The 12,301-nt window shown below is 49.5% G+C and overlaps 1 protein-coding gene across 1 annotated transcript; it reads left to right on the top strand.

Annotated features, from left to right (window-relative positions):
• Positions 1–581: 581 nt before the first annotated feature.
• Positions 582–12,090, top strand: SPG21 (SPG21 abhydrolase domain containing, maspardin). Its single transcript, XM_080607845.1, has 9 exons — positions 582–752; positions 3,210–3,303; positions 7,559–7,720; positions 8,563–8,643; positions 9,227–9,372; positions 9,909–10,017; positions 10,501–10,608; positions 10,981–11,121; positions 11,445–12,090. The coding sequence occupies exons 2-9, from the start codon at positions 3,241–3,243 to the stop codon at positions 11,565–11,567; spliced, it is 933 nt and encodes a 310-aa protein (XP_080463971.1). The 5' UTR covers positions 582–752; positions 3,210–3,240; the 3' UTR covers positions 11,568–12,090.
• Positions 12,091–12,301: the final 211 nt, after the last annotated feature.

Genomic DNA, 12,301 nt, shown 5'->3' with positions numbered 1-12,301 from the left:
TATAAATTATTTATTTAAATTCAATTTACCATATGACTCTTATTGGCACCCTGCTACATTTTTGACGAGCTTTATCCCCTGAAACTCCTTTAGGGCCACTTCCCTTCTTTTCAGCACAACCTGGAATGTAGCTTTTTTAAAACCGGTTTTGATGGACGAAAAGAACCAGATTTTGTTATCAGAAGAACCGGCACTACATCACGCTCAGACGAAGGGAAGTGAGTAACGCGTATTTAATAAGAGCTCCCCTTACAAACACGGCCTTTCGCCCCCAGAGCAGCTGTGGCTCCCGCTAGGCGGCAGGGACAGGTCACAGTAAGAGGTGCACAGACACGAGGAAAGCTTAACCAGGGCCTGTCACGCCTTTTTTTATTTATTTTATAGACCAAGTGTGTGCTTGTTCTGCTTCACAAACGCCCCGCAAGCCCCCTGCGAAGCCCCCGCCTCCCCTGAGGGCCCATAATGGCGGCTCCCCCCTCACCGCCTATCAGCCAATCCGCGGCCCTCCATGGCGCCACGTGACCCTCTCCCCCCCCCCCCCGGCGGTGTCCCCCTAGCAACGGCTCCACTTCTTCCGCCTCGGCAGCGATGGCGGCGGCCCCGCCCGAGCGGCCGTCACGTGACCGGCGCGGAAGCGGCACCCGGAAGTGGCGGCGGGCGGCGGGGCCGCGCTCGGCGGCGGCGGCGGAGGCGGAGGAGGAGGAGGAGGGGAGGAAGGCTCCGCTCCCGCCACCCCCACCCCCACCGGGCCGGTGAGGGCTCTGTCAAGGGCTGGGGGCTGCGGGGGGTCCCCGTCCGCTGGGGCCGGGAGCGGGGAGCGGGGCTGACCCGGTGGGAGCTCCCCGGGAGGGCGGCGAGGGTCTGGGCCGGGCCGGGAGCGGCCCCGCCTGACGGGGCTGCTGTTACCCGTTAGGGCCCGCCGGGACGTTTGGTTTGGCCGGGGTTGTAGGGGACGGGTCGCGAGGCTGGTCTGGGGGGGGGGGGGGGGGAGGTTACGTTTTGGGGTGAGTTAGGGTTTTTTTTGTTTTTTTTTTTGAGTTATATTTTGGGTTGAGGTGCCTTTTTCTGCCCTGTTTCCCCTTTCTTGCCCGTAGTTCAGCTCCTTTATAGCTGGAGGAGCCCCCGGCCCGTGCTGACACACGGGCACGAACCCGCCGCCGCGATTCTGTGTCAAGGGGGAAAAAAAATATTTCAGTGCCAGGTCGCGGCCTGCAGCAAACCCCGCTTCAGCGAAAGCTCCCGTAGCCAAATAAAAGCTGTTTGCTCTCCCCCTCAGAGGGGCAGAGCTCAGCAGCAGCAGCCGCTGAGGCACCCGTGTGAGAAAGGAGCTGAAATCCAGTCGGGTCCTGGCGGCTGGTGGGTTCCCCCGAGGCAGCAGGGACCCGGGGCACCCGGGTTTTGCCTTTTTGTTCTGCTTGGGGCCGGCCCGGTGCAGCGGCAGGGCAAAGTTCAGCTGGATCCTGCCTGGTCCTTCCCCAACCTAACGATGGCCTGAGAGCTGGGGAAGGCAGGAAGAGAGGCGACGGCAGTGGGCAGACGGTGCTGAGCACTCAGTGCCCCCGGTCGCTAGCAGGCAGCCCTTGTCTCCACGTCTGTTCTCAGGCTTTGCCGCATGCAGTTCCCCTCACCCTGACTTGTGTTTCCTGACGGTGCTCCGATTTAACGCTGGGATAGACCGCGCTGGTTTAAGGCACTTCGATCTGTTGTCGCTCCCCGTTGTGCTGAGCGGCTTTTTGGAAGCTAATTGATGCGTGGCTACGGAAAGGAATTACCAGGCTGAAGCGCTGCTTCCTTTCCGTAACGTCCAGCTGTCCCCCGTAGTCCAGGAGTGTGTGTTTGTGGGGCAAAAGGTGTTTTTGCCTCCGCTGTAGCGGAGGTAAATTTTTTACCTCCACCGTGCTGCCAGACTGTGACAAATAACAGAATAGTTGATGTAGGTACTGAAGCGAAGCCACGTAAAACTGAAACGAGGGCTGTGCAGCTGAATTTCCAAGCCCCAAAGCCCCTGTTAGGCACAAAAGGTGCGTCACCGAGCTCCACGTGGGATGTGCCCACCGTCGTGCATCTTAGGAGGCACTTTCTCTTCTAAAGTTCAGGTTTCCTCTATTTGGGAAGTGAAGACTGAAAGATGAAGAAGTTGAAAATAACTGTTAATGCAGCTGTAACCCCAAAAGTTAGCTAAACCCTACGCGCTGGCAGCTCTTCTGCAAGACGAAATGCATTTGAATGGCTTTCAGAACATTGAGCTCCTTTTTTTCGTCGAGACCTAAGAAACAAAACCTATCGATCTGTGTTTGGCAACCCCTAAAGTAAGGAGATCGAAAGTTGCTTTGTTTTGTTGCGCTCAGCGGGTGCGAGTGCACGCCAACAGCCTCCTGAGGCAAGTGGCTTTCAGGGCAGGGCTGTGAGGTCGGCAAGCTTCGGAGCTGTTTGATACCATCCGTTGTGTAAGCGCTGCTTTAAAAAGTTGAATCTAGAAGTCCTTTAAGTTGTTTACTACAATTCAATGGAGTATTAATGAGAAATTCTTGCTATTTGCTGTCGTACGTTCCGACTCGGATGAGTATTTCAGAGTAAATGGGTGGATTTCTGTGTGGAGCCGATTCTGAGATCGGTTGGCCTTGTGTTAATCGGTGTGCCCCGAGGATATCGTTGTTCGTAACTCCCAACAAGAGTTGGCTCCTGCCTGGGTAGGTTTAAAACCTCAGGACTTGTGTAAAGCCTCAGTCAGCTGCTGTTCCCAACGCGCCTCGGGGTCGCTTGTCCTCAGGCTGAAGAGCACGGCCTCGACGCTCAGGCAGTAGCTTCACGAAATAACTCGAGTCTAAACTGCTGACTGAATTCTATCAGACATAAATTTGGATGCTTTATTAAGTTAAGCTCAAAGCAAAAATAGGCTCTAGCTTTTTAAGCCGCTTGCAGCCTGCAACAGAAGTGCCTTCCTCCACAAGCGCTGCCTGGGAGAGCTCTGTTACAAAAGCGTCGTCATTTCCTAATTAGAGCGGTTCGGGGCAGCCTCCTGGGAGCACGGTTACGTGGTTTGTGATGAAAACCGAGGATAAGTGAAGTTGGTGCGAGTCGGGGGAGTGTAAGAAGCGATGAGAGCAGGCTCACCCTGCAAATACTGCATGCGCGCGTGGCACAGCCTTGCGTGGTGCCGAAGGGAAACCCGCGTTCTCCGTTTTAAACATTGTCTTTCTTCCTTTCAGGCTGCCCTAAACTGAGGTTTTTCTAACCATCATGGGAGAGATTAAAGTCTCTCCCGACTATAACTGGTTCAGAAGCACGGTTCCTCTCAAAAAGGTACGTTCAGCTCCAAGCGGCTCGTGCGCGGCACTCTGCTCTTGCTCTTGGGGGGAGGACTGAGTGGCCTGACTCCGGTTAATGCGGGACAGTTGTGCCGTGCTACCGACCTGGCTCGCCTAGCCAACTGTTGTCCCACGTGTCTCAGCAGTGCCTGGAAGCACGCTGTTAATTTTCACATGCTTGGCGAGCCGGGGCGGCGGTGACTGGCGTCCTGGTGCCAGCCGTGCTGGGGGCCGCGTTCACGGAGCCGCTGCGTGAGCTGCGCTGTAGCAAAGCGGCGCAGCCGGCCTGGCTCAACGCTGCACTGCTGCCAGAGCCACCTCCGCAGCTCCTGCGCCTGGGCTTCAGGCTGCAGCAGAGCACCTGAAGGCAGCTTCTTGGCAGGCAGGGCCCCTCAGAGGGGGGGAAGACGCCTCAGCTGCAGTGGAAAAAGGCAAAGCTGCTGCTTCTTGTCCTTTGGGTGGCTTCTGCTTAATCGCGCTGTCCGACCACTTTCCCCTCCCGCTCAGATTTCTCCGCTTCCTCTCACCAAGCTGCAGGAGAGCGTGTGGGGTGTGCAGCCCTTGAGCTTCTCCGTGCGTGCAAAGGGCACGGGGACCTGCAGTGCTGTGTAGCTCCTGGCCCTCGCTCTCTGCCGTCCCCCTGTAGATAAGGCTTGCCGAGGCTGTGGTTATTCAGTAACTGGCAGCGGCAGCCCGAGCCCAGCTGACTGCCGGCTGCTTCAGTTCCCCAGTGTGGAAGGTTTGGGCTGCGGGAAGGTGCTGGCAGCAGAGGTGAGAGCAGCACTCCCTCTTTCTGCAGCGAGTCGGTTGTGGTCGGGCCACCCCAGAGGGATCGTGTCCCCAGACCTAAGGAACAACGCTTAAACGTGCCTGGCATTATTTCTGCTGGGCGATACGTGGTTTTCTCTTAGAAATTACCTTTATGGAAGGATTGCAGGATTTTTTGTTCAGGGCTTTTCATTCATTCTTGCCACCTAGGTGTCTCCTGTAAGAGAGATCTGCCTGCTCTCCCTAGGCTCTGCTTATCCATCTTCTTTCCATTCCTGGCCAGTGCTGGATCTGCTGGGCCCGTTTGTGCCACGCTGCCGCCCCCAGGCCGTGCCTGGCTGGGGCAGCAAGGCCTGGAGGCAGTGCTTCGGCGCTGGGATGTGCAGGTGCTCCACGACCACGCTCTGTGGGGTGCAGCGAACGAGAGGAACCGGAGGATGTGGTTGCAAAGGGTGCACGCTGCTGCTGCTCCCGTGGGGGCTGCGTGGTGCCTGCAGCTCGCTGCCTTCGGCTGCTGCCGACTGCTCGGGGTTTCAGAAATGAGAGCGTGTGTGAGCCGAAGCGGCCGTTGGCGGGGCTCGTCTGACCTTCAGACTAGGGGATTCCTTCCCCTCTGAGTGATTCAGCCTACTCAAAAGTCAAGTGATGCCACAGTGATGAACGTGGGGTTTAGAGAAGGTAGGAATAAACTAGTTCTGGTTTCAGGGTGGAGGGGGAAAGTACGTTGGCTTGCATTATCCTCCCAAAGGCTTAGGCAGAGCACGTGCACTACGGAGAACGACCAGCCATCGTCGCTGCCCGTCAGTGTGCTGCTGTCGGACTGAAGGAAGCAGAGCCAGAGCTGTTTGCTTGAAAACAGGTTAAGATGTTAGTCCTGAAAGCAGCACAAACAGCACAGCTCCATTGCCCTTCCTGCTCTCGTCAGATTTGGGAAGTACAGCACAGAAAATGATGTTCTTAAGTCAAGTCTTCCGCTCTGCCTCTGAGCCCCAGCTTGAGTTTGTGGCCCCCAAAGGCAGGCAGGTGCCACAGGGTGAGTCCTCACCTGGGCGTATGACGCTTCAGCTCGGATAAACATTCAACCTGAGGGTCATCCAGTAGTCCTTCTTGCAGGAAAATCGGAGTATTGCTTCAAATGAATGGTGTTTTTTTCAAATGCAGAAGTGGTTCTTTGTCACAGGGCGGCAAAGAGGGGATTTTTACAGGGCGGTAGGCAGCCTTGGGGTGAGAAGTGATGGCGAGGCCGTGATTTCCCCACAAGGCGGTGGGACTGGGGGCTCCTCCATGGAGGACGCCCAGAGCTGCCACCAGGAGCTGCAGCTGTGTAAGTGCTTGTTGTGGCCGATGTGCTGAGCCTAAAATGAAGGAGGGGAGCACAAATTCAGGTTGAATCAGGCTGGGTGCTGTACCAGCATATAGGAATATCCTCAAAATCCACCACTTGCTGTCTTACCTAAGTCCTACCTAAAAGTCATCAGCAGAGGACACCCTGGTTCTGCTAAACTCAAGGGAGGTTTTACCCCTCGTGTCAGTGAAATGCAGGTTTTACTCTTTTTTTTTTAAACTGTAGGTGATCTTGATTGATAGACCTGAACAAGGAAATACAACCAAAAAACTAGGTCCTACCAAGTCAGCGTTTACCCACACCGCTGTCTGTGCACGCAGCACTTAGCATTGTTTTTGTGCTGCAGTTAAACGACCCGGTACGTGGCTAGAAATCAAATAGAACAATTGTTTAAACCTCCTGGTTCGTTATCTGGGCTCGAGGAAAGAAACGTTGCCTCTGAGCCTCAGTTCCCGTGACGTGAACCAACTCTGTGATTTCAGGGGCTGTGCAAAGCGAGGTGTTGCTTCACCTCTGGAAACGCTCCTGAAGACAAACAGCAACCTCGCGTGTTTCCAAAGTTACCAGAGAATAACAGCTGAGGACTGCGAGTTCTGGAGTTGTGTGCAAAGGGCTGGTTAGGGGAGGCTTCGGGAAGGCTTTTGTGCAAGTTTTTAAAACTATTTCAGTGGTCAGGGAGGCCCTGGTATGCAGTCTTTATTCTTTTCTTTTTTTTTTTGGGAAGACTACAAAACAACAGTATCATGTGATTTCGTGCTTGTTCCCAGAGCCTGAAATACCGGCTTCATTGCAGGCGGCTTTGTTAATCAAGCAAATGGGATTTGCCAGACTGGTCTCTAAGCCCCTGAGCGGCTTAACCGCTGCGACGGGGAAGCGAGTTGTGCTCATGCGTCGCTGTTCACAAAGTGGCGAACTGGTGGCACGGAGGGGATGAACTCCCGCTGCGTGATGCAGGCTTCCCCCAGAGGTTTGTGCTCGTCGACGTGGTGCGAGCCGTGCGTTTTCACAGGGCTGAGGAAGGTTGAACAGGCACGCTAAATATACAGAAGGGCTCGGTGGTAAACAGGCTTGGTAGCAATGGGGCAGGCCCCAGCATTGCTAGAAAAAGAAGACCTTGACCCGGTTCCTGTACTTCTGCAGACGATAATTGTGCTAGGTCTCGCTGCTCCTGGCGTGTGGCGGGCCCTGTACGAGCAGCTCGTGTGCGGGTAACCTGCCGCAGCCAGCTGCGTGTCCCAGGGGCTCCAGACACCCCCGAGGTGCTCCCGTTTCTTCCCAGGTCAGCTCGGCAGAGCTGCTTCGGAGTCGTGTGGCCGTCTCCGGCAGCGGGATGTAACTGTTTCAGAGCAGTGATCCGCAGGGCTAGCTGCTTAATTCAGTAGACTTGCACAGATCCAGACCTGTAATTCTTTTGCCCGGTGTCTGCAGGTGTCAGTGGTTAAAAAGCTGCCCCTGCAGCAGCGCTGGCTCTCCCAGCCTGCGGCTGTTGTGCTCGGTCCTGAGAACCGACCTCCCGGGTGTCTCTGCTGGGCTGTGGCACAGTCTCTCCCCTGCCAAGCGCATTTTTCTGCCTGCGGAATGATGTATGAACTTGATCCTTTGGGGCACGGCCTTGCTGTTCCCATGACTTATCTGTGCGCGTTTCCAGATCAAGACGTACCTTTCCAAACCGTTTCAAAGTGCAGATAGCCGCTCTTCCTCAGAAAGGAGGAGATTTATTTTTTTTTTCCAGTGTAAATTCTGACCTGCAGTCAGTCGCTGTCGGACCAACACAGCTCACTGCTTGCAGCACGTGTGTTATATTCCAGTTGTCTGCAGAGGGGCGCACCCCATGAGATGCCACGGATCGGCACAGCGTGGTGTTAGCCGCCCAGCTTATGTCCAGGCACACAAAGTGTTTGGTGTGACAGTGCTTGGTCACAGTTCTGCCTCCAGCTGCATCCACGCAAGCGTTGTGATTGTTGGTAGTAAATAGCCTTGGAGAAGAAAGCTATTTTAATGAGGAATAAAAGAGTCTTGTTCCAAAGAGTCCTGAGTATTACAATATTCACTGGGTGACAGATTTTCGTAGAAGCAGCTCTGGAAGTTGGTTGAAGAAACTCCTTTCAGCCTCATGTTTTTTCCTCTCTCCCTCCAGATAATAGTAGACGACGATGACAGTAAAGTCTGGTCGCTGTACGATGCGGGACCCAGGAGTATTCGGTGCCCTCTCATCTTTCTTCCTCCCGTGAGCGGAACTGCAGACGTGTTTTTCCAGCAGATTTTGGCACTGACTGGATGGGGTTACAGAGTTATCGCTGTGAGTATTGGCAGTCCTCTGTCAGAAGTCAGTATAGTTTTGTGTGTTGATATAACTGGAGGTTGGATAATGAATATCAACTTAGTTTTGACAGGAGAATCCCCCCCAAAAATATGATGCTAGGTTGTAGTCCAGAATATGTAGCGTGCAGATCGAGGCTAAAATCTGCTGTATGTTCACAGAACCATTTATCCAAAGCCTTGTGCATACACATTACTAAATTCTCGGTCTGATCTTTACCTTGTGTGACATGGACAAGAGTCCCAGCTGGATCTTTGTTAGCCATGAGACAAGTGCGTGGGTTAGTTCAGGGCTTCTGTGTTTGCCTTAGGGGTGATTAATAACCTGCTTCTCGGCCTGAATAGCTGCAAATGCGAAATCACTCCTTAAAATCCCAACAGCCCACTCTTTTGTGGCTTCTCTTCAGCTCCAAAGCTGAACTGAAACAATGGGTTTGTACAATATTTTTTCTGCTAAGTGGTATGTCTCTGCTGCTGTATCTCCTGCAGCAATTAGCAGTGTCTGTATCTGCCAACTTTCCATGCCACAAAATCACTGAAAAACCATTCTGGTATCTTTTCCCTTTTCCCCTTGATTACAGAATGAAGCGAAGCTGTGCTTTCCCCTCTGAACTTGCTCTGCCAAACTTTCTGTTGTGTGTTTTTGTCCGAATGAGGGGTAGTTCTTCTGGCCATAGGGACCTTGCCGAGGAGCTTGAACCTCATTGCACAAGACAGGTTGCTCTCTTCAAACCTTTAATGTGAGAATTGGTGCAAGTTTCAAGCAGACAGCTGATGGATACTGACCGGAGACGGGCTTGTTCTGACTTTGTGCTGTTTTAGTTGCAGTATCCAGTGTACTGGGATCACCTTGAGTTCTGTGATGGATTCAGAAAACTGTTAGACCACCTTCAGCTGGATAAAGTGAGTGCCTGGAGACGGAGAAATGGATGTGTAGTTGCCATAAAAACCTAACGTTCAAAAGTCTCATTTAAGAGCAAATGTATAGCATATGATGCGAAACCAGCCTATAAATAGGCTGTGGGGCAAGTTTGCTTTTCAAACTAGTTTATTTTTAAAGGTCAACACCCTTGAAAATTTTGTCTATATTCACTTCTGTTGTAGGCCTATTAAACTGTATTGCTTAACTTCAGTTTTTCATGAGACCCCGTTTAAGTTATCTTTCATAACTCATGTTGTACAGAATACCCCAATAAAATACCTTGGATTGGAAGAACTACTGAAGACAAAGTGAAATGTTCACTTTTTACTTAAGCGTGATAAGCGCACAGAAATTTGAGCTGTGGTCTGGAAACACTTCCTTTTTTCAGTGTTTATCATATCCTATAAATTACAGAACCTATATAGAAGAGGTTTTTTTTCCTTTAAAAAATTAGTTGTGAGGAAAAATAAAACTTGAATGACTTATTTTTCGTGACAAAATAACATGCTTAAGGGTCATTTTTCACAAATGTAACATTTGTTTTTGTTTTTCTAATTGAATTAGGTTCACCTTTTTGGAGCTTCTCTGGGAGGCTTTTTGGCTCAAAAATTTGCAGAGTACACACACAAATCTCCCAGAGTTCACTCCCTGATCCTGTGCAATTCCTTTAGTGACACTTCCATCTTCAACCAGACGTGGACAGCAAACAGGTAAGGAAGACTGAGGCAATGAGATTGGTGGCATTAATGCTTTTTGTGATGAAACGTCACGCTGATCTGGTTGGACATGTTTCTGACCTGTTTCCAGCCTGCATGGCTAGTGGCAAGAGAAGTGAGGGGTGGAATAGTGCGACTTTTAAAGTCACACCACAAAAGAAGTAGAAATTTTCACAATTGGGAGTGTGGAATTTGACAGATAAGTCTTGTATGTATCTTTCCTGTGATCATTTGAGAACATGTGGTCAGATTAAAAAAAATCTGCCTGATCTCTAGCAAAAACCTTTAGAGTAACGAAAATATTATTCGCCATGTTTAAAATACAGTCTTCCAGTGCAAGATTAGCAGCTTTCCAGAGCATTTCAAGCACCTAGCTGCAAGGTTTTCCATCTCTGTGCTCTCAAAGCTTCTTTACAATTTCATTTGAAATTCAAGCACAAAGTCTGTGCAAGGAGAGGGAGCGCTTACAACAAAGCATCTTAATTCTGGAGTCTTGGGTGCTTGAAGATTGCATCTTTTTTCTGTTTTAGCTTTTGGCTGATGCCTGCTTTTATGCTGAAAAAAATTGTCCTTGGGAATTTTGCCTCTGGTCCCGTAGATCCTGAAATGGCTGATGGGATTGATTTCATGGTGGACAGGGTAGGTGTCTGCGTACTTCAATGGCTGTGGTGTCGATCTCGGAAAGATTCGCTTAGCAGACAGTGGAGGTTGTACAGATTGCTGCTGCTTCTGTCACTTACCCAGAAGTGAGCAGTCAGGGACGGATCCTTAGCAGGCGTTGGCTGTCACAGCCTTGCAATTTAACTGGCAGTGTCACCGTCTCCCTTACCGTCCTGTTTGTGTAGATTGGAAGAGAGGAGTTTAAGAAACAGATGGAAAAGGGAAAATGTGCTGGGATATATCTGTAGGCTATGTTGTGGAGGCAGGAGCAACTAACTAAACATGTTTTAAGCATTTGTCTCAGGCAGCAAGATATTAAATTGTAACTATAACTTCCACCTGAAGAGCAGTCCTGTTTCCCTTAGAACTAAGGAGCTGACTTCTCTTTGGCTCTGGTATTACTGTTGCATTAACTTCCTGCACTGAAGTACCTTGTTAACCAATATTTATCTCTTCTGAAAGCTGGAGAGTCTGGGCCAGAGTGAGCTTGCTTCAAGACTTACCCTCAACTGCCAGAACTCCTACGTAGAACCTCATAAAATTCGAGATGTCCCTGTAACTATTATGGATGTAAGTTTATCTCAGTTTAATCTTTTCTTTAATGCTGTTTCCTCCTCTTGGAAGGTGGGGCGTGGTTATTGTGTTAGCAACTTAATAAATATTTGCAGCATCTAATTATGTACTTAGGTAAACCTGCTGCTGACTGGACAACAGTGATGTTTGTGTTAAGTTATTGGATGTTCTGTGCAATAACACAGCCATGTTTACATATCAGTGTTAGCTTTCTAGTTGTTAGTGCCTAACTTGTTTGCTTGTTTTCTGTTTCATTAAAACTATCCTGGATAAGTTGACGGTTCCTTCTAGGAGCAGGGTATATCCAGTCTGATGGAATGAGCAAAATCTGACTAGATTCGGAATTAACTGTTGTGACTTGTTACGTAGGTGTTTGACCAGAGCGCACTTTCGACTGAAGCAAAAGAAGAAATGTATAAGCTTTATCCTAATGCCAGAAGAGCTCATCTCAAAACAGGAGGCAATTTCCCATATCTCTGCAGGAGTGCTGAGGTCAACCTATATATTCAAGTAAGTGCCTGCATTCAAACCCAGTTTACCAGCATGTATAGCTGGAACAGCAGTAGGAAACTTTTCTGTGCTTGCTTTTATTTCTTAACCTGCCTGAGCTCTGTTCACTCTTATCTCCCAGATCGCTGATGCTGAGAGCAGCCACATTCATCAAGGGCTGGCTTTGGGGGCTTGGCTGCTGCCTATTTCCTTTATCCTCTGTCTGAACTCTTGTACTCCAGTCCCTGATTACATTCTCACAGAAAAGTTACTCAGAAGGAATGTTTCTCTTACCACAGTTGTGCTTCTACACCGGTTTCAGTGTTATTTTCTGTGTCTTACAGATCCACTTACTGCAGTTTCGTGGTACCCGGTATGCAGCCATCGATCCCTCAATGGTCAGCGCAGAAGAACTGGAAGTCCAAAAGATCAGTCTTCATAACAGCAGCGAGCAAGAAGAAGAGTAGGTTTCTGACTGCCAGTGAAAATGAGGAATCAGGTTTGGTGGTCTTCCTGTGTACAATCATCTGTTCCCACTCTGCCTTTTTTCTTGTGTTAGCCGATTATCACTGTGTGATTCCAACAGGATCAATAGTCAGTGAGTTACCCGCGGACAACAAACCTTCAACAATGTAATGGAACATCTGTTTAATTTTAAGTCTTTGAATTCAAGAAAGTATCTCTGAAGGCTGCAGTTTTAAAAACAAAGACATTTTTGCTACCAAAGTCTTCACTGTCATGTTCTTGAACAGAACAGTATTTCTTTTTATATTTTCACTCAATTGTATATATTGCCACATGCAGGTTGTGTACTTATAAGCTGACATATTTTTGTTGAGTATTTGGTTTAAAAGATGTTAAAGTGCCAATGTTGCCATCACTTATTTGCTTTATATGTTGTGTTGCAAGTTAGTTTATTTCTATTTGAAATAAATTTTTAACTTTCTTGCTAGCTGTTTAAAAATGGTTTTCAATAAAACTTCAAGTTCAGCAAGTGCCTCTTCTTTTGACTACAAGAGAACAGTGGTGTAGCTTACTACAGTCCTGGTTTGCCTCCACAGATACTTTTTAAAAAAAAAAAAAAAACACTTTTAAAGGTACCTTCTGTTTGAATTTGCCTCTTGTATTGAACAGTTTTAGTTATAAGGTTGCACTGGGTTAGCTTTGAGTAAGAATTAGTCAATATTTTTAATAAAGACTA

Source organism: Anser brachyrhynchus, assembly GCF_964034855.1.
Source record: "Anser brachyrhynchus genome assembly, chromosome: 11".
Lineage (NCBI taxonomy): Eukaryota > Metazoa > Chordata > Aves > Anseriformes > Anatidae > Anser > Anser brachyrhynchus.
The sequence above is the reverse complement of the archived record's forward strand: the minus strand, read 5'-3'. Positions and strand labels throughout refer to the sequence as shown.

Excerpts from the sequence above, each read along its gene's own strand:
- SPG21 (XM_080607845.1), top strand. The coding sequence starts at position 3,241 with ATGGGAGAGATTAAAGTCTCTCCCGACTATAACTGGTTCAGAAGCACG. Across the intron at positions 3,304-7,558 it reads GCACGGTTCCTCTCAAAAAG|ATAATAGTAGACGACGATGA; the intron begins GTACGTTCAGCT and ends CTCTCCCTCCAG. Across the intron at positions 10,609-10,980 it reads TCCCTGTAACTATTATGGAT|GTGTTTGACCAGAGCGCACT; the intron begins GTAAGTTTATCT and ends CTTGTTACGTAG.